The sequence below is a fragment of the Lithobates pipiens genome, unplaced genomic scaffold (genome assembly GCF_037356315.1).
Source record: "Lithobates pipiens isolate NorthernLeopardFrog02 unplaced genomic scaffold, aLitPip1_a1.2 Scaffold_30, whole genome shotgun sequence".
Taxonomy (NCBI): domain Eukaryota; kingdom Metazoa; phylum Chordata; class Amphibia; order Anura; family Ranidae; genus Lithobates; species Lithobates pipiens.
The window spans coordinates 122,720,129-122,742,473 of record NW_027507791.1 but is presented as its reverse complement, the minus strand read 5'-3'; the positions used below and the strand labels follow the sequence as shown (position 1 = coordinate 122,742,473).

General features: G+C 43.7%; 1 protein-coding gene across 1 annotated transcript in view; it reads left to right on the top strand.

Moving 5' to 3' along the window:
- Positions 1-22,345, top strand: part of PRKD1 (protein kinase D1) — a 266,882-nt gene that overhangs the window by 115,513 nt on the left and 129,024 nt on the right. Inside the window, exon 2 of the mRNA XM_077464790.1 lies at positions 6,257-6,395. Within this exon, the coding sequence (XP_077320916.1) occupies positions 6,257-6,395 (139 nt within the window). The remainder of the gene's footprint in view (positions 1-6,256; positions 6,396-22,345) is intronic.

Here is a 22,345-nt window from a genome sequence, read left to right as displayed (position 1 = left end):
CGATTTTCGTTTAGTCAGTATAGTTGTCGTCCGGAGATACAATAACAAATACATTACAACACATGCCATCACTTAAGATTTTTTTTTTTTTCCCTATCGTACGAGATTTTTCATGACTTTATTTAGCTATTCAATTTCTACTTGCGATTATTAACCGAAAACAGTCGTACGATCAGTCCTAGGATATTCGAATTGTGTGTATGGGGCATAAGAATGAGGGTAGGCGTAGGTTTTGCCTTAGTTAAATTTTGATTGAAGTTCACTTTAATGCTACAAGCATTTTATCTAGCAGATCCCCTTCTCCATATCTACATTTCCACATAAGAACATCTAACAATTGCGCACGTAAAGTGCATTTATGTATTATTGATGCATGTATTATACTTTCCAGACTCATGGGAAGGAATGGGAATGATAGGTTATGCAACTACTGTTACAGCTTTGGACTAAAGCTGCTATTGATACCATTTATTCAAGCAACTTCACTGCAAGAACATTGGTACATTGCTGTGCTTGACTTGATCTTCGTTTTTCAACATGATATCCAAGTTGCTGTAGAATGGGGAGTGAAAGGCATATGTTGATCATATCTGATTTCACGCACTGCACTGTTCACACCTAGAATGCCATACAGCCTTTATGTAGAATACAGACCACCTCTGATTGTAGAGTGTTAAAGGAGACTATTATGGCTTAATCTGGCTACGTGTATATTAGGGGCACAGTGGCACACAAATGGTTGATGTCAAACACAACATGGGACAAAGCCCTTGCTCCAGTGTAAGGTAAATGACTGTTTCAGATCAGTCTGCCTATCAGCCCCAGCATTTCCACCAGTTGTCAATCTATTTTTTCTCACACCCTAGTCAAATTCCCTTTGAAAAAGGTTTGGAGACTCTGGTTTTCTGTGAAAAGAATACAAGGCTTTTTGTGAATGGATGAGGAAGGGGGTGTGAACAACACAATCCTCATGTTGTACCAGAACTGTTGGTTGCAACCACAAAAGAAAATCGCTGCCTGTAGTGTCCGGCCACATTGGGAACACTTTTGCTGGTGTAGTTTCTGGTCTGTTGGTGTGTTCACCCCCTATTGAAAAGTGTGAGATAATTAAGGGGAGCCTTAATAATCTCACACTGCAGATATATGTCTGGTTTTCAGAAGGAGTTTGAAACCAAAGGTCAATATTTCTCTCCCCTCACTTCCGGGTCTGCCTGTGTTGATGCAGGGGGAGCCATTGGCTTCCAGTGCTGTCAAAGACAGTGACGGGGGAGTGGGGGGCAGGGTTGGGCCCTGCTGTCTGTCTATATTCAGCTATGTTCAGGAACGAGCCTGCACCGGTGGCCCATAAGAAGTGGCCTCCTATGGGGAGACTCATCAGAGAGGAGGAGCCAGACATGCCAGCAGGGGACCTGAGAAGAGGGGCTTTGGGCCGTTATGTGCAATTTTTTTTGCACAGAGCAGGCAAGTATAAACCTGTTTGTTAAAAAAAAAAAAAAGCACAACCACTTTAAGATGGAAGGTAAACGGCTTAGAAAGTTGTGGCCCCCAGGAGATTTAGCCATAGTATGCTATTATGCTGAGCATATTTGCATTATGGAGTGCTTACCTTTGTGGATTCCCCTCTCCAGTAATACAAAAGCCGCATTCCCCCTCATCACCGGCACTTTTATCTTCCATCTTCAGAGTTTTTGGCCATCTTGATTTTCCAGGCCCGAGATGACACTACTCCCAGGTATACTGGGATGAATTTGTCCTGACACAGAATCCTGCTCCGACTGTATAGTCCACTGCAAATGCTTCAACAAAACTGCTTGAAGTGTGCTGTACACACTACAAACCAAAGCTTGTGTGGGAAATGCCAGAAAGAGCTGCATAATGACTCCTCCTATGGCTGGGCCCTCATTGCCTTTTGCAATAAGCCCATCGTAGAGGTATCAGCCTTTCATTGTACTTCACAGTAATATTCCATTTATTCTTTGCTAAGTAAGTAATTATGTTCATCATAAATTGCTAGAACTGAGAATCTGTTGAGCAGTATCACTAACGGATTTAAGACAAATGCACTCGGTACACTTTGACCGCTGCTTGGAGAAGTGAGGCATACAACCAATCAGGTTGCTGCTTTCTTATGGATTTACTTTGTAATGAATTCGACGGGGAGTTATTTTGTACTGCTGTTTATACTAACTAAATTCTTTCTGACCCGGCTTAATTATTTACTGGCAAAATGGTTTTTGTTTAGTAAAGATGTCTTCTTGAGGCTGGAAAGAGATGGAATGAAGCTGACATCCAGTTTTGTCCTTTACTAACCCAGTTTCTGTCGGGATGCCCCTCCTGTGTCTGGCAGACTGGTAGCTGAGATTAACCAGTCGTAAATCTGTCATTACAGATGTTGGCTCTGCTGGCTTTGCAGACAGATCATGAGAAAGCGTGTTGACTTTCTCAGACAGCAGGCAATCTCTTTTAGTGTATGGGTAACAGAATGAAAAGAGGTTGTGTTTAGGGTTATTAGCATCATGCACTCATGGAGATGACCTTTTACATTTTGGAGGCTCTATATATTTCTGTAACAGAGACCACTGTTACCTGTGAATGGGTTCATTTGCTATGGATTTATGATCTTTTCTCCTGGTCAACATCCACATTGTTTTCTGTGCCCAGGACAGTGTAATAAGATTTTATTTGCTTCACAATCACGTCTTCCCTTTCATCTGATGAAGTGGCATTTACCCCCCAAACATACCTTGAGCTTGCAGCCATGGCAACGCACGCTGGATGCTACTCCGCTGTCATGGAGATCCCTTTCTGTCCAGAGAATGCAATTCAAGGGCTATTAATTACTAGAAGATCTCTTGTTAAGAAACCGTGGCATACCCCAATTTACTAAAAAAAATAAAGGCCATATTAACCCTCAGGCTTCTGCCAGCAAGGGCAATTTATCTTCTCTGTTTTCACTGCAACTCAGACTTTAAGTGTATACTGTGAGGTTGTGTAGTCTCTATAATATGATGAAGTGTGGCATTATAATGTATTGAAGCCTTTTATTTAGACATAAACAAAGGTTATGAGTTTTTCTTGTGTTTATTGTGCTGTGTGGGCTAATCTGACCGACTCCTCCAACTTTACTCCCTACCTCTGAAATTAGTTTGTGCTACCAAACTTCTGAAATTTATACCACAGAAGGTCTCCATCACTGGAAAATGTGTCCCACAAATGGGCACAGTTCAAATGACAGCAATATGGTCATTTATAACATGGCACTAAACAAGGGTTACAGGTGTTATTCGTAAGAGCTCTTTTTGACCATTTTTCTTCTAGCTCAGTGGTTTTCAATCTTCAGCCTGGGGGCAGAATGTAGCCCGTTGCTTGAATTTATCTGGCACTTGCAGCGCTATTCCACCAACTGATGCCAATGATGGGGCACTGATGCCAGGGCATTATCTACTCTCACTGGACACACTAAAGCCTGAAGGATAATAAACTGGCCCTTTGGTTAGAAAGTTTGGAGACTCATATTCTAGTTGTGCAATGGTTATTTCCCATGTGCATGTGGGTATTTTGAGTAAAATTGTCCCTTTAGGCTCCATTCCCACCTGATCAGCTTCTTGTGTCATTACAGTAAGAGATATAGTTGTCACTGGAACAGGTGCCCCTATTGTCCCCCTCACTCCTTGTTTTGTGATTTAGTGTTTGGCTTTCCCATCACTGTCCCACTGACGATCGTCACCAGGAAAACAGGAATGGAATCTCTCCAGCAGAGACAGCAATAAAAACCTGACAGGGGTGTTAAATTTATAGTACAAAATATAAATGCTTTGCAATCACATATAAATAGTAACTAAAAAACAAAGCACACCAATTACAATAATTAATATAATACAGTGTAAAAGTCCCATGCACAGAGCTTCACTGCTGTGCACACAATAAGTGACAGTTCATATAGTTCCTACCGGCTCCCACCGCCCACCGCCTCCGAATAAAGTGCCCTTGCCCCAGTGTCTGACCCCATTACAGTGTCATCATGGCCTTAGTGCACTTCCACTCTAGATGGTACTGCAACACTCCTGCTCCTGTCTGAGTGACGCTACTTCACTTCTTTGCTTATTTTCGATCATCAATGAGATATGTCATAGAATAAAACAAAGACCATAGTGCTCTCTGCTTCCAAACATTTAAATCTGAACAAGGGATTAAAAACACTCACAGGGATATATGAAAAATATGCACTAGATCAGCTCGCCACGTTGATACAAATGGCTGATGTGTTGGCTCCCCCAACCCATACGCATTAGCCCTCCTATCTGGCTTCTTCAGTAGCTTGCAGCAATCTCAGCCTAGGTTATAAGGCTTACGAAACATGTTAGGTGATATTTACACTAATATTTTGGTGATTGCGCTGATTATATTCTATTACACAGGGGTGTTGAACTGTTTTCTAGTGTAAAAAAATTAAAAGGTTTGTTTAGTAATTAGTGAGCTGTGGCCAGCTTTGCGTGCTGCCTGTGGCTCCCTGGAATGGGTAAAAACACTTTATACAAGACGTATTTTAGGCCTCAAAGCACCCGTATGCATAAGGCCTAATGCTGATCTCCACAGCATATGTGCATTCATCTACCTTTTGCTTCACTTCTACTGTTCAGCCACCAATAGTAAAAAGTCTTGTTTAATTGATGTGTTGCCAAAGTAGTGTAGTGTGGGGTGCTGCAATGCAGGTGCATTGGATTGCACTCCAGCGCATAACTTTTTACCACAGTGCAGAAGTGTGATTATAGCCCAAATGGGCAAGTACAGTTATCTATGTGAAGGAAATCGCATTAAAGCCCTGTACACATGATCAGAATAACTTACAAAAAATACTGCTTTCTAAGTTATCGTAATATAATCGGATCGTTGGTACAACGCTTTCGTCCAAAAACAAACATTTTTCTTGTACGATACCAGACTGTACGATTTTGGTTTAGTCTGTATTGTATTTTCAGAAAACTGTACAAATACATTGCATCACTTTTGCATCTTCTGTTGTATGAGAATTTTCGTACTTTAGTAACCTATTTATTTTCCATATGGAGACTAGCATGCTTAAAACAAACAAAAAAAATTGTCCGATAATCTCATTATGTGTACTAGTCTGTGTAAAGCCAGAAATTTATTTTCTCTATGTATTTTTTGTTATTGAGAGAGGCTTTAAAAGAGAAGTCCAGGATTTAAAAATAATCATACTCGATGCTGCAATTCTCCCCCACTGCCTCTAAGACTGAGAGCTGAGTAATCAAAGATGGCTGATCGCTCAGTTCTCGGTCTTCACTGAGTAGAGAGCCAGTGACTGACTCTCTCTGCTCCTCCATCACTCACTGGAGTGCTGGGCTGTGAATGGGGCGGGAGCAGCTGGCTCAGTTTCTTAGCAGTGTGCTGAGAGGCTGAGCCAGCTGCCACATGGGCATATGGGTGGATCCCAACATTAAAGTCAGGATCCCTTCAGAGTCTGGATTGGCTGAGTGACATCAGCCAACAGCAGACTTTAGCCCACTATCAGCTGAATACGGGGTCACAGGAGTGCAGAACTAAGTGCATTTCTGTGACCTACAGGAGTAGTATGACCGAAAGAGCTTTGACCCTACTGCTCCTTTAAAACCTGTCCGTTTATACTTGGCAATCTGTTATCTGTGTTCATAGGGACAGTCTTGGTGATTCTCACTGCTACTGTAGCTAAAAGCACACGTGACCAAGCATGATTAGCCTGGGAGCTAGGAAACTGCAATTTTTTTTTGTTAATGGCAAGAATGATATGCTTTAAAATTAAAAATAATGTAGATTGTCTATGCTCAAATTTGTACTGTTAACACGTAAATTTAACTTTAATTTTGTTAAACTAGCTTTCGAAGTAGAGGTTTCTGTATGCTTGATCTGAGTTCAGCCAATCACAGCACACGTGCCTTATACAGTTAGCAATATAATTAATTCATAGCTGTTTTCACTGCTCGGTACCATTAAAGACTTTCTACTGATACTAATACTACTTCACTAAAATTATCAAGACGGCAATGACTAATATTATGGTATAATGTAAGGGGAAACCAGTTTCACTTGTTTTACTGTGTATTTTGTTTGAATTCCATGCTGCACACCTTGCTACTTCTCCAGCTCTCTGTTAAAGAATGTTCATTTCATTTGTCCTCTAAAGTTTATGTACTGTGCCATTTATCTCTGCTGTTCCTATTGTAGTACCGTGACCACATTTTATCCTCTTGTGTTTCAGTTTCCAGAATGTGGATTCTATGGGATGTATGACAAGATCCTCTTATTCCGCCATGATCCAAACTCAGAAAACATTCTGCAGTTGGTTAAATCTGAGGCAGATATTCAAGAGGGAGATCTCATTGAGGTGGTGCTTTCAGGTAATGTTTGTTTTTTTTAATAACATTTCTACCACTCAGATCAGCTTTTCAAATGTGTATTATTCTGTACCCAACCACCAACAGCCCATGGTCTTAAATTAGAGTAGGATTTTGTCTGGTTAATTCAACTAGGCTCGCTAGCATGACTATAATGGGTTGAGGTTGAAAGGGGGCAGCCAGTTTCTCTTTAACCACTTAAATACAGTTCACTTTTACGTGCCCAGGCCAATTTCTCTTTTGTTCAGTGACGGACACAGCTCCTTTTATTCTTGACCTTAGGGTTCTCACGCCCTAAGTTGTGACAGGTGAGTGAGGGTCAGCATGGTGTCGAAAGCTGGCATTTCTTCCTCAGATATCCCTGCTATTGCAACCGGCTCACCTGCAAAAAAAATGCGGTGCCTATGGACGCTTTGTCGGCAGTCCTGGAGACTTTTGTTACCAGGGTGGAAGCAACGTGCGGGCGCAAAAAAAAAAGTCCCATGCCCCCCCCTCTCTCTTCTGAGGAGAGCTCTGATTCAGACTCGGGCCCCGCAGTGACTGATTGACAGTCAGCAGCTCTCCTCTTGGGGATCTGTGAGAATCAAGCAATCAGCGGTGTTTGATTGCTCGGTTCTCAGTGTAAAGATGCCAGGTGACAGATGCAGCATCGATCGCATGCTGCATCCACCTAGGTAAGTATAAAGGGGGGGGGGGGGGGGACCTCCCTCTTTACAGCGTTTGTTACCCAAAAAAAATAAAAAGATCCTGTTCCTTTAAAACGTTATACAGCACAGTGCTTGCGCTGTGTCATTTGGCCCCCGGTAACACCTGAAATGGCTTGGCTGATCCTGCCTGGTTCTGCCCTGCCCCTGTAAAATGAGCTTGGTTTATCATGACTGCTGAGCCATGATAGCGTGGTCAGTTTACGTGCCTCCACCATCCGTGGCTCTCTTCTCTGCTCACTGCTTTTGGATTAGTTGTTTCTGTAAGTATGCCCATTGGACCTTGCCATTGGGGTATCCAGGGATTTTCTTAAATTTTCCTTACAGCTGTTAGAGGAAGAGGGATGCAGGTACTGGGAGAGGAAGCTTTGTGTTCCTCCGAATATTTCCTCTCGGTGGACGAGCAACTAGCAAGCATCTTTCTCGCCATTAAATCTACCATTGGGATCCTTAAAAATGTATATTAACTTAAAGTTGCAGCAACCAGCATCAAACTTACCTGAGGTCACCTGTTTACAGTCTATGGGAGCTCTAAGAACCTCATTCCCAGGAACAGTCAGGTTTGTGCAGGAACAACCTCTTGTAGCAGAACCTGCTGTCTCGTACCAGCACTGGCATCTTCCCAGTTAGACTTGGGAAGTCTCAGACCAATGAGTCCAGCACATTGTGTCCGTAGATTAAAAGCTGGAATTTCACACCTTGTAACCACCTTGCTTCATGCCAGCAAATGCGCCTTTCTGCTCCCAGCAGGGAAGCTGCTGTTTTGTCTGGAAAGGTTCTGAGGGTTTTCTTCCCGCCTGTTTACTGTACCTAAGGTAAAGAAGGGAGTATTTCCCATTGGGATCTGAAGGCTCTCAATGGAGTCATTTTAGTGCAAACGTTCTGGTTGCAGTCTATCTGGTCAGTGATTGCCTCTTTATTCAGGGGACATGGTGGATGCTTATCTGTGCACCCTTGTTTGTTCCCACCAGCATTATCTGCGGTTGCTGAGGGTAAGCAGCATTTTCAGTTGTGCCTCTGCCTTTTTTGTTTTTTCCAAAGTAACATGTATTTTCTTCAGGGTGCTAGCCCCGATGCTAGCTCTATTTTGGGCCCAGGGGATTCCCTTTGTGGACTATCTGGAGGTCCTGCTTTTGGAGAAACAATCGGCGCACATGCAGGCAGCCAATGCGCATCCCAACTGTGTCTGAATTATTGTTTTTACAGTAAAAAACGTTTCCTTGGTGACCATTGAGGGACACAAGTCTCACTGTGTTTTTACTTTCCCCCTGCTAGTACTTGTTCACAAAACTGAGAGGTTCCGGGTGGAAGAGAGGTTCTGTGAAGGCTGGCTTGTGATGATTGCCAGTGTCCAAACCTTCTGTAGTCAGCAGTAAACTTCAATTGTATCTGCATTCCTGTGTCCTTCAATGGACCAGAGGAAAATTAGATTTTACTGTAAGTTAACTTTTTTTTTTTCCGTCCATTTGAATATTCTAAAAAAAAAATGATGAAAAGGTTATTTTTAATCAAACTGTTGTGTATAAAACTTCAAAATTTGATCTTGTCATAAAGGTTTTGATGGTCTATGGACATAAAAAGGTAGGAGGCACCTTTTTTGACTGTGGAAATCTATATTAAAGCTACATTTTGGCTGTAAATATGACTCATTGTTGGAATCCAGCACTCTCGCCTAGCAGTAAAAAGGGTCGCTGGTTCGAATCCCAACCACAACCCTGCCTGGAGTTTGCATGTTCTCCCTGTGCCTGTGTGGGTTTCCTCCAGGTACTCCGGTTTCCTCCTGCACCCCAAAGACATGCAGGTAGGTTAATTGGCTTCTGTCCAAAATTGGCCCTAGTAAAAGAATGGGGACCTTGGATTGTGGGCTCCTTGAGGGTAGGGACCGATGTGAGTGTGCAATGTACAGGGATAGGGACAATTGTAGACACTCGGGTTGAACTGGTGTCTTTATTCAACCTTACTAACTATGTAATGCAATAGCTGCTAATGTTAGCAGTCTATATGCATCCTTTAGTTGTTTTTGGAATATAACTATCCATGCTGGAGGTGAAACTGCTGCTTCTATACATTTAAATAATGGGGTCACAATCCACAGTCCAGCTATAGCTTGAATGAGGTCAGTGACATTACACAGAGACTCAATCCAGGCACTGACTCTGTTAATTATAACGCATTAGAAGCAGCCAGTGTTTAATTATGCCTACAGTCTACTTAACAAGAATTTTTTTTTGCGACCAAGGGCACCTTCCCCTCTGCATTCTAATGACCTATTTGTTTCTGATGGATAGCCTATTTTCCTATCTTGGTGAAATTCTTTAGCTTGCATTCACACCTGAGCAGAATTATTTCTGGTGCTTTTAGAGCTGGTTCTTTCCACAATTTCTGTGTTCCGGATACATTTTGCATGCAGATTTGTTGATGCATTCATGTTTTTTTCTTTTTTTTTCTTTTATTACAGTCAAGGACATGTACGTTTCTGTGCATTTGTGATGTGTTTTGTTGCATTCCATACACAAAAAATGCAACATGTTCTACTTTTTCTTGACTGCACTGGTGTCAACTAGGGCCTTTGCAAACCATGTTAAAAATTGCCCATGCGTTTTTAATGCAGAATAAATAGTGCCCAATAACACAAGAAAAAAAAATGTAATGTACAGAGCAGTACGGCATAAGGGTGTAGACTTGGGAAGTCTCAGACCAATGAGTCCAGCACATAGGGTGTAGAACATCTGAATGTGCAAGTATTAACGGTAACATTTAGAATAAGATTCTGCATAGCAAGGCGTTGTCAGGAGTAGTGAAATGAGCTGAAAAATGCTCAAGTATAAATAAGTTCTTTAAAGCAGTGTTTCACCCACCGCTGCAAACATTAAAAGCCAGCAGTTACACATACTGCAGCTGCTTGCTTTTAATAATAATAATCCTAATATGAATATATAATTATTTATAATTAATAATAGGGCATTTACCTGTCCTGATGTCCTGTGATGCTGGGTGCATGCCGCTGCCATTGTGGGTAAGGGAATCCGACAGTGTAACCTTATGGCTTCGTGTTGGGAACCCTACTGCGCATGCTCCCCTCTCCCCTACTGGCGGGTGGAGTTGAGCGGTGACGTCATGGGCCTCAGCCCGGACTCCCAGAAGTGGGAACAGGATGCCTGTGAAAGACAGGTATCCGCTCCCAGCCCTGCAACCCCCCCCCATCCGAAAGGCAGAAATAACACTTTTGGGTGGAACTCCGCTTTAAGTACTGTCGTTAGAGAAATACCAAGGTTAATACTTCTGGCTTTTTTTAAAAAAAATGCTATTTTCTTGGTAGTTTATGGTTCTGACACTTCTGGCTAAGTTCACGCAAACTCTAAGGCCTTGTTCACACATTGTACCCCCATGCAAGGGATGTATTTATCCACTTGGAGGATGTACAGGTGTGCGGTGCTTCCACTGTGCAGGTAGTACCATTTTTATCCATTAGGATGTACTGGCTGCACAGACACAGCTGCTGCTCCCAGTTTGGAGCTGTGCAAGTGCATGGTCCCTAACACACACTCAGAAGCTCATGCAGCTGTGCATGATAGCCAATCGGCTTCTAAAATCGGCTTGTTCAATTGAGCTTTGGCATTAAAACCTGGAAGCTGATTGGTTTGGATTCTATGCAGAAGTGAGCCTAATTTTGCGAACTCCAGCTACAGTAAATAAACCCCACCGTCTGTGTTCTTGGGCAATGCACACACAAGGCTGCCAAATTGGGAACAGTGGCTGGGTCCTTGCAGCCATTCAATGAACATGATTGGAAATGCTCACATGGGGATGCAGGGAACTCCTGTGCATCCACAACCATTAAATATGACCCTCTCATGGGTGTGAATAAGGCCTAAAAGGATTCGATTGTTATACCGTGTACACACTATCGGAATTTCGACCCACAAAAGACTAATGAGTTTTTCGATGGGAAATGCGACCGTGTTTACGCTCCATCTGACTTTTGCTGGCCGAATTCTAGCCAGCAAAAGATTGAGAGCATGATCTCAATTTTTCGGTTGGGAAAAGTTCCTATCTGAAAATGCTCAAAATCAAGTACGAGACGGAGGCTATTGAACTTACTTTTTCTAGTCCTGTCATTCGTGTTGTACGTCACTGCATTCTAAATGCTCGGAATTTGGTGTGATCGTGTGTACGAGCGACCGTTTCAGCGGAACTTTGGGGTTTATTCTGACGGGAAAACTGATCGTGTGTACGCGGCATTAGATTTTAGCGCCTGCCAAGTAGCAAAGGTTGTACTGAAATAACTTGGCGCAGTAGATGCAGTACATGAATTCTTGCTTTGCCCATTTTAACATTGTATGCAAAGTTTGGGCAAGGTGTTCTCTTGAATGGCAGAAGAACGATAGCAGTACAGCCCCTAATGCTGGTCAGAGCAGCATGACACTGGATGCTTTTTGCATCCAGAATTTTTGTAACCATAGCATTTAAATCCTCTTCCTCAAAGAGCTTGTGGAGAATTTATCTGTCTTCACACATACTTTGGTGTGTATGGTTGTTCTTGGGACCCATAGGGGGGCGCAGAAGAGGGTACAAGGTAAGAAAAACCCCTTTGGGGTGGTTCATTGACGCTTGGTTCTCCGTAAGAAAAGGCTTTATTGGAGATAGACATATAGATCTCTTTATAGATCTAGATTTAGATCTCTTTAAAGAATACTAGGGTGATCTGATTTAAATCAAGTCAATTTAAAATCACTTTTCTTTATCGTACATCATGGGACACAAAGCCTTAGTAATGATTTATTGGTTATATAGGCACCTTCAGGTGATGGACACTGGTATACCCAATACAGGAAGTTCACTCCCCTATATAACCCCTCCTCCTTCCCGGAGTACCTCAGTTTTTTCGCCAGGGTCTAAGGTGTTGGTCACGAGTGAAGATGTGCTCTAAGAAGCTCCACTGGAGGGATCCGGGCTGGATTTAAATAACCTCCACAAACCAAATCCATCCAAGCCACTGAGGCCAAATGATGGGCCATGCATAGAAGAACAAGGTTTTGTCTGTAAGCCTTAGGCCATGCTATATTACCTAAAGTTGTTCCTGAGGGGTGCTATACAGGTCTGAAGGAGTGGAACCCCTTTAATAGGGACCAGATATTTGAAGGTTTACCAACGTAGCCCGCTGTGATGGGTGAAGTTGTGATCTGTCTGTTTTCAGCAGTATCCTGCAGCGAGGAAAAGGTAAGGGAAGAAGTCTAGGAACTGTAAAAAGTCCACTTATGCCTTCCATATTAAAAACATTGTAATGCCTTTAAATCTCGATAGAGGGAGTAAAAATACACATACCTTGGTACATTTCTCTCAGCAGCTTTGTGTCCATCTATAACAGCGTGTGTGTGTGTGTACCAGCAGCCAGGAGGAAGTTCTTAATTGAACAAAGGTGTATCTCTCCTCCCAAATGGGGAAACTAAGGGGCTGGGGGTACAGCATATTGTTATGTATAATGGCTCCTGCTAAAACACTCAAGTGTTAAAAGAATACTAAGCCCCTGCTGAGAAAGTGAGAAAGAAGCACCCCCCCCCCCCCGAGGGGTGCGGTGGCGGCTTTCCTATGGGTAGTACTATAATGACTCACATTTAGTATGTCAGACCTGCCATTTATATGAGCCTTGTTGTGCCCCAGTACTTGTACACGTAAAAATCTGGCAAGAGCGCCAGACGGCTATCGCAGAGCCTCCTCTTCATCGACCCGAATGCCATGCCGTCCACGCGCGGACTAAGGTTCATTTTAGATAGAGGAGGCGCGTTACTGGAAGGGGCGTGGCTTAATGAGGTGCAGTGTGTGGCAATCGGCGTCCACGTGGAGCACGCGCTGAGGATGCCAATCAGGCTCACACCTGAAGTTTATTTTATAAAATGGACGCTCTCATTTACAGAAGATCTCTTATCAGAGCAACTGAAGAGAGGAAGTCTGACACACAAGGACACAGGAGCGCTGGGGCATGTAAGGGATTTATACAGGCATTTCCAGTACAGGAAATACATTGTTACTTAGTACCAAAAGCTGATCTTTATGGTGGGATTGTTGTGCTAGACTATTGCTCAGTAAGTACTACATTTTCTTAAAGTGCCTTTTCTTTTGTGCTTAGCACTTTGACTTCCAGAGTTACCAAAAAGGTACCAAAAATTCCACCCCTAGGTGCTGGGAACTCCAGTCATGCCTCCACACTGTCATCTTCTCCGGAGATACCAGATATGGCAAGCCAGGGTGAGTCATGGGAACCAATTGTTGGTGCAACTACTTCTCTCACTTCAGCCCCTGTATACGTGACTGAAGATGCATTTTCCTCTGCCCTAGAAGGAAGATTAGTGGCTTTAATCACATCCTCCATCCAAATGTGTAGGAACCGTGCTCCCTCACCTCAAACTCTATAGCAAGGCAACAGTGGGTACAGGATGAGGTATTACCCTCAGGCGATCATGAGGAAAAACAAGCCGATTATTCCTCTGTGGAGGAAACAGTTGATGAACTTTTTTCAGTCTTGCAATCTGAGAGATTGCTGGTATATAATCTTTCGAAGATGGTTTGTTCCACTTTCATGCTACCCCTAACAGAGTCAGCTGAAAGTTTGATATCTTCTTTGGGTTCTTTAAAACCTTTACAGCCTTTTCATGCGTTTCCGGTCCATACATTACTAGAAGAGCATATTTATGCTGAATGGGATCACCCGGATAAGCATTTTCTTCCTCCAAAAAGATTCTCAGTTCTCTAGCCCATGGAGGAAAAATTCACCAAAAGCTGGAATGTACCAGCAGTTGACGCTGCGATTTCCAGTGTGAATAAAAGTTGACCTTATCCAGTAGACAATGCACAAATGCTTAAAGATCCAACAGATAAAAAGTTGGATTTCTTGTTAAAATCCTCTTTCCATGGCAGGGGCCATTACTCAGCCTGCAGTTGCTGCAATAGGCATTTGTCAGTCCCTAAAGAACCAGTTCAGAGAGGCCCTTAAGGAGGTCCCTGCACAACAGGCCCGTGTGTTGGCCGAACTACCAAAGGCATTGTTTTGCCATGGATGCTATGAAAGTCTCTATTCACCAGGTGTCCCGCCTCGCGCTTGTGCTAGTATACATGCGTAGAAAACTTTGGTTAAAAAATTCACCAAAAAAAAAAGGCTCCCACTGTGTCAGAGACAACAGTGTGGTGGTCCCATCCCTGGATTAGATAAAGCAAGAAATCCCCCTAAATGGGACTCTTGACAGACCACAACACATAAAGTAGGACTAATAAAATGTAGTTTTTATTAATACATAAAGTCAAAACTACATAGTCTAAAAACAGATGGCTAGCATCTGAACAATGTGCAATACAATATGACAATAGACCATCACAAGAACACTTATGCTCTCATTAGGGTAGAAAACCCCAATACCAACGCGTTTACAGTTTTGCTTGAAAACTTTCATCCGGGATAGAGAGTAGAATGAGATGAAGTTTAATAACGAGAGCATAAGTGTGCTTGTGATGTTCTATTGTCATTTTGTATTGTTCAGATGCTAGCCGTCTGTTTTTAGTCTGTGTTTTGACTTTTTGTATTAATAAAAACAACATTATAAGTCCTATTTTGTGTTGGTGGTCTAACAGAGTCCCATTTAGGGGGTTTTCTTGCTTTATTTGAAAAAAAAAAAAAAAAAAAAATGGTCAGCTGAAGCACCTTGCAAAAGACTTTTGACTAGTTTCCCTTTTCATGGGGATCGTCTATTTGGAGATGATTTGGCTAAATACATTAAAAAGATTTCTAGTGGAGTACTCTTTTGACTGGTAAAAAAAAAAAAAAAAGTTTTCTCTTGCACCAGGGGCATCCGCCTCTAGGCTGTAGTGATGGCCTCTGCCGCCAGACTCTAGAGGAAAACTTCAGGGTCAGGCACCAGGCACAGAAAAAGACCTGGGACTGGAAATCTGCAAAGCAGAATACTAAAGCCTCATTATGAAGAGGTGACACCCCCCCCCCCCCCCCAAGTCTTCTGCAATACTCAGAAGTCTGGCAAGAAGAAATTCATGACAGATGGGTCATCTCCACTGTGTCTCTAGGATACATACTAGAAATTCAGGACTTTCCACTGTCTCGTTTTCTGAGATCAAACATTCCCAAAGATCCAGGGAAAAGGCAATCTCTGTTGAAAGCAGCAGACCACTTACTGGTTCAGGAGGTGATCTACAGAGCCCCACAGAAGACCATGGTTTGGGGTTTTATTCAAACATTTTTACGGTACCAGAACCAAATGCAGATGTCAGGCCTATTCTAGATCTAAAGAATCTAAATCAGTTCCTGAAAATCCACTCCTTTTGCATGGATTTGATCAGATCACTAGTTTCCATCCTACAAGGGAGAGTACTTCTCGCATCCATAGACATCAGGGATGCATATCTGCATGTCCCTGTGTTTCCTGCTCACCAGAGGTTTCTGCAATTCGAAGTAGAACAGCAGCACTTTCAGTTTGTAGCCTTGCCCTTCGGGCTAGCTACAGCACCCCAGGTGTTCGCATAACTGCTGGCCCCACCTCTACCAGGTTAAGGACACAAGACAACAGTCTTGGCATACCTAGACTATCTATTGCTAATAAACCAGTCGGTAGCTCGCTTGGAGTAAAGTGTACAGATTACAACCAGTTACCTGGAAAGTCAGGGGTGGATTCTCAACCTAGAGAAGTCTTCCTTAAAACCGCTAAAAAAGCTGGAGTATTTGGGCCTGATCATAGACATAGCCCAGAAAAAGGTATTCTTGCCTCAGACAAAAATTAACTCCATAAGAGAGTTGGTGTGGATGGTCAGGTCGAAAGGAGATCCCTCCATTCGCCTTTGCATGAGGTTGTTAGGAAAGATGGTGGCTTCGTTCAAAGCAGTCCCCCATGCCCAGTTCCATTCGAGACTGTTGCAAAATGGTATACTGTCTGCTTGGAATAAAACGATCCAAGCTTTGGACCTGCCAATGCCGCTGTCCCCAAGGGTGTCCCAAAGCCTCAGTTGGTTACTAACCCAGAATCTGCTGAAAGAAAAATCTTGAGACCAGTTATCTGGAAAGTGGTAAAGACAGATACCAGCCTTTCAGGCTGGGGAGCAGTACTAGAGAAGACGCCTGTCCAGGGGCAGTGGTCAAAAACCCAAAGAACCTTGCCCATCAACATCCTAGAGATTCGGACAGAGCATCTGGCTCTGATGGCCTGGACTTCCAGATTAAGGGATTGTCCTGTCAGGATCCAATCCGACAATGCCACAGCTGTGGCCTATATCAATCACCAAGGGGGCACCAAGAGTCTTGCAGCGCAGACAGAGGTGAACCATATTCTAACTTGGGCAGAAAGCAGCCTTCATTCCCAGGAGTTGGGAATTGGCAGGCAGACTACTTGAGTTGCCAGCAGTTTTTTCCCAGGGGAATGGTCTCTTCACCCTGACATTTTTCGGGCTGTTTTCCAAAGACGGGGGACTCCGAACGTAGATCTTCTTCTAGCATCCAGATTCAACATGAAGCTAGTCAACTTTGTGTCCAGGACAAGGGATCCACTCGCATGCGGAACAGAAATGCGTTGGTGACCCCGTGGGATCAGTTCACACTGATCTATGTATTTCCCCCCCCCCCCCCATTCCGTTGCCACTAATTTGCAGGATCAAGTTGGAAAGAAACAGTAATTCTGGTAGCACCAGCATGGCCCAGAAGGTCATGGTATGCAGAAATCGTAAAGATGGCGTTGGAGGATCCATGGTCCCTTCCACTACGGCCAGACCTGCTCTCACAGGGGCCAATATTCCATCCTACTTTACGAACGCTAAATTTAATGGCTTGGCTATTGAAACCCACATTCTAAAGAAATGTGGGCTTTCTGTGTCAGTTATCTCCACCTTGATGCAAGGAAGCCAGCTTCCAAAACTATAGATTAGAGTCTGGCACCTTCAGTGTTTCCTGGTGTGAATCCAAGGGTTGGCACCCTCGGAGATGTATCATAGGCAGAATTCTTGCCTTTCTACAATTAGGGGTAGAGATTAGGGCCAAAACAACTAATCGATTAATCGACAACTAATCGATTGAGACTAATCGATTACTATTTTCATAATCGATTAATCAGCCACTAACATAATGGGGTTAAAAAATAAAATTAGCCCTTTATAGTACAAAAAGAGCAAATTGCTACTGTAAATATTACTTTCACTGTCCCATAGTAAAAAATTAACCCCTTACATTAGCTATTTGCTGTTTTTGTACTATTTTTTTAACCCCATTATGTTACTAAACATCTTTTTTGCCACATTACCTTGTCGGGTATCACTATGCTTCTATTTTTTATGTTTACAAACGGTTTTTATTATGGAAAAGGTCAAGATACAAAAATTGACAATAAAATTAATTGTACAAGTAAAGATATAAGGTGATCATTCAATATTGCTTCTTTGAAAAAGTTTTTAGTGACAGGAAACACACATTGGTTGAATTACATCAATAGAGAGGCTTCCCAAAGATTCCATTTATTGTGGTATATATGCATGGTATCAAACATATCTTGTATTCTCTCTGAAAGTTTAATATTAGCCATACGGTTAAGAACCTGAGACCAAGGGACAACTGATGAGCGCCAGTTATAGGCAATGGTCCAGTGTATGGAGCTGAACATAGTATGTATTAGTCTAGAGCTAGTATGTGGGATGTCTTGTATAGGGAGGAATAACAGGCACATTTGGGGAGTTAGAGGGGCTGTTCTACCTGAGATACGTTCGATCATCCGCTTGGCGTTAAGCCAGATATCTTTAAGGAGGGGGCAGTCGCAGAAAATGTGAAGTAAATCTCCCCGCGTGGGGCAGCCTCTGAAACATAGAGGGGATGTTGAAGGGTAAAAAGAATAAAGTTTGGAGGGGGTAAGATACCACCTATATAGCAGTTTGCTGGCAGATTCTCTAATAGAGGTAGTTTTGGAAGATTTATGCAAGTTTGCAAATATAGTGTCCCATTGTGCGGAGGAGAGTGAAATGTTTAAGTCTGATTCCCATTTGAGCATGGGGTGGGATTTGTCAGGCATATTAAATTGATTCAAAGTTTTATAAATTTTGGATATTAAACCTTTAGTTCATGGGGATGATATGCATATCTGCTCAAACTGTGGGGGGGGGGGGGGGGGGTGAAAGGTCAGAGAGTAGTACTTTTGGTAGAATTGTTTGATCTTCTCATAAGTCATTTGTTCTGTAGGAGCAAGGTTGTATTTTACTTGAAGATCTGAGGAGTAAAATATATTGTTATGAATGAGAGCGTTCAGGCTTGTTAAATTATATTGTTTCCATATAGATAATCTGGCAAAATGAAGCAAGGGTCTCCCAGAAAGGATGCTAGTGGGGGTGGGGGGGTGACAGATGACAAGGTGAATTTGGAGTTTTGTCTATTCCATAGTTCAGGGCTCGACAAAACCCAGGCGCCAGGTCGCAATGGCAACTGAAAATTGCATCCTGGCGCCTGGGTTACACTGCAGAAGTGGTCGGCATTCCTCCCATGTGGCCCCCCTCGCCGCGGGTGACTACAGTCGAGCTGCCCGATAATTGAGGCTGCGGCTTTGTGGCCTGCTGGAGCAAATACACGCTGCTCCTCTTGTGCGAACCAGCGCCCTCTGGTGGGCGGTGCTGCGATGAGCACGGCTTGCACTCACTCCAGTGGAGGAAGTCAGCGGTGGCCGCCGATTGGCTGTTACCGGCCGTGCGGCATTCTGGGGTTTGTAGTCTGGCGCGCAGCACGTCAGAGGACAGATGGAGCTGTCTTTGGCCAGGCGAGGGGACGGAACGGAGACGGGAGCGCTCCGCTGGTGGGCACCAATGAGGTGGCAGTGAATATCATTTAGGCTGTACTGGTGAACACTGAACTGTACTGGTGGGCACTGATGAGGCACTGATGTGGTGCACTGGTTAGCTCTTATGTGATGCACTGGTGGGTACTGATGAGGTGGCTCTGATGGACACTGATAGGCTGCACTGGTGGGCACTAGTTAGGTGGTACTGGTGGTCTGCACTGGTGGGCACTAATGAGGTGGTACTGATGGACACTGATAAGGTGCCACTGATGGGTACTGATGAGGTTGCACTGACAGGCTGCACAGGTGGGTACTAATGAGGTAACACTTATGGGCACTGATGGGCACTAATGGACATAGACTCCACTGGTGGGCACTGATGGGCTGCACTGGTGGGCAATAATGGATACTGATAGGCTGCACTGATGTGGCACTGAAAGGCTGCACTGATGGACACTGACAGGCTGAACTGGTGGGCACTAATGAGGTGGCACTGATGGACACTGATATGCTGCAACCCACCTTTCCACCCTAAACAATAACCTCCTCCCCAGCTCTCCACCCTAGATTTTCTTAGATGAAGGAAAAATAAAAAATACAAATCGGCCGCAAAAATCTGCAACATATGTTGGCCTCCCCGATTTCGAAATATTGGAATCGGCCAGAGAAAACCCTTTTTTTTTTTTTTCTTTACTTGCCACCAAGCGTGAGCAATTCTTATTGCCCGTCGTCCCAAACATGCAGCTCTGGGCACTGGGTAGCTGATTTAAAAAAAAAAACGTCTCCTAATTTTTATAGCTGGCTCCTAGATTCTAAGCAAATTTGTCAAGCCCTGCCATAGTTGTAAAGTATGTGACACCGTGATATTCAATGGTTTTATTTTCTGTGTGAGACGGTTTTGGACCAAAGTAGTCCTTGTAGATGGTATGGGAGGACAGATTGTTCTTCGAACAGGAGCCATGGGATTTGAGAGGAAGAGGCATACCATTGTGTAAGTTGCGTAAATCTGGCTGAGAGATAGTATGTCCAAAGAATAGGTATGCCAAGACCTCCTTTCCGTGGGGGCCTAAACATCAAGGAGTAACTAAATCTTGGTTTTTTGTTTAGCCATATAAATTTGTTGATTTCTCTTTGGAGGGAGGCTAATGTATTAGGCACCGGGAGAGGAAGGGCTCTAAAAGGGAATAGTAGTTTGGGTCGTATAACCATTTTTGTAGCCACTATTCTACCAGAAAATGAAATTTGGTATGATGACCATGTTTTCATTAGGTTTTTAATGTTAAATATTGGAGGGAAATTGGCCTGAAATAGTGATTTGTAAGAGGGTGTGATATGGATGGATACCTAGGTATTTAAATGAGTTGAGACACCAGATGAAAGGGAATTTGTCTTTAAGCGTTGTGATCATGTTTGGTGGGATATTAATAGGAAGGGCAGAACATTTAGACAGATTTACGCTGAGGCTGGACAAATCGTGGAAAATATCTAGTGTTTTGGTCAGATTGGGTAAGGAGTTTAATAGATCCCTTAGATATAAGAGGACATCGTCAGCATAAAGGCTAAGTTTGAATTCCTTGGATCCTTTAGTGTACCCTTTGATATCTGTATTGTTTCTGATTGCGCAAGCCAGGGGCTCTATTGCAAGGGCAAAGAGGAGCGCGGAAAGTGGGCAACCTCATCTAGTGCCCTTGCTCAAGGGGAAGAAGTCAAAATTGGACCCGGGTAGTTTGATGCGTGTTTGTGGGTTGTGGTATAAAGCTTTAAAACCATGGAGAAATTCACTGTTAATGGCGAATCTAGGGACTAAAATGTCCAAATACGACCAGCTGACGCTGTCAAAAGCTTTGTGGATGTCAAGGCTGAGAAGAAGTGTGGGTGTGGCGTTTTGGTTAGAGTCCTGGATGATGTTTGTGGTCAGTCTTATATTATCCGTTCTCTGTCTGTCAGGGATGAATCCTGTCTGGTCTGGGTTAATTGAGGGATAACTGAAGCCAGTCTATCGGCTAATAGACGAGCGAATAATTTGAGGTGGGGCGATTAGTTCTGTGGGATAGAATGGTCTTTGGTTGGTTTGGGAAGAAGGGACATGTTCGCTAAAAGCATTTCTGAAGGGAATTGATTTCCTTGAAGAATGTGATTATATAGTTTTGTTAAGTGTGGGGTTAATGTGGAGGCAAATTTTTTATAATACAAAGAGGAAAAACCATCAGGGCCTGGAGCGGTGGAAGTTTTTAAAGAAGTAATGATTCTATTGATTTCCAATTCTGTACAGGGTGCGTTAAGCGTCTCCAATTGCTGACTAGATAGGGAGGGTAGAGTAATATCATTGAGCCAGTTCAGCGAGGATTGTTTAGGTGGAGAGGAAGGGGTATCATTTATATGCCACTTGTGTGTTGAGTTATCGAGCCCTATATGTGGGGTATTAAAGGAGATTATGTGGTGGTCTGACCAGGGACAAGGGTGGATCTCGGCCTTTGAAGAGTTAGCCAATAATACTGGAGTGCAGAAGATGTAGTCAAGACGTGCATAACTATCATGTAGGTGAGAATAGAAAGTGTCGGCTTTAATACCCACATTGTGTGCTCTCCAGGTGTCAACAAGTGTTGGAGTATGTAAGGCACAATTAAGAGACTTGGGGAAGGCCTTAGAGCAGGGGTCATCAACCCCCGGTCCGCCGCCCACTGCCGGGCCGTAGACTGTTTGCAGCCGGGCCGCGAAGGCTGCACTGTCTGACGAGCGGCGGCGGAGCGAGCAGAGAGATGACATCATCTCTCACCGCCCGACCACATCACCGCTGTTCCTTGCTCACAGCGGGCCCGCTATACTGAGGCAAGTGAGCAGAGAGATGAGATCATCTCTCACCGCCCACCTGCATCGCCGCTCTTCCATGCTCACAGCGGGCCTCTATAATGCTGGAGGTGAGACAAAGGAGCAGAGAGATGAGATAATCTCTCACTACCGGCCCCCCCCCCACCCCCCCCATTACCACTGTTCTCGCTTACTGCCCACTACTCCAAGCTTGCCTCTGAACTAATGCACACACCACTGGCAGGTGACAATCCACATCTGGTGGCAAATGACAAGCTGCATTTGATGGCTGGTGACGTGACAATCCAAATCTGGTGGCAGGTGACGTGGCAAAGGACAAAATGCATCTGGTGGCAGGTGACGTGTCAAGGGACAAACTGCATCTGGTGACATGCGACGTGGCAAGTGGCAAGCTGCTTCTGAAGGCGGGCAACATGGCAAGTGACAATCCACATCTGGTGGCAGATGACGTGGCCAAGGACAAAATGCATCTAATGACAAGCGGCGTGACAAGCTGCATCTGCAGGCAGGCGACGTCGAAAGTGACAATCTGCATCTGGTGACAGGCAACGTGGAAAGTGACACTCTGGCACATTCTGCATTATGGTGAGCTGAACTACTTCATTATATATAACAATGT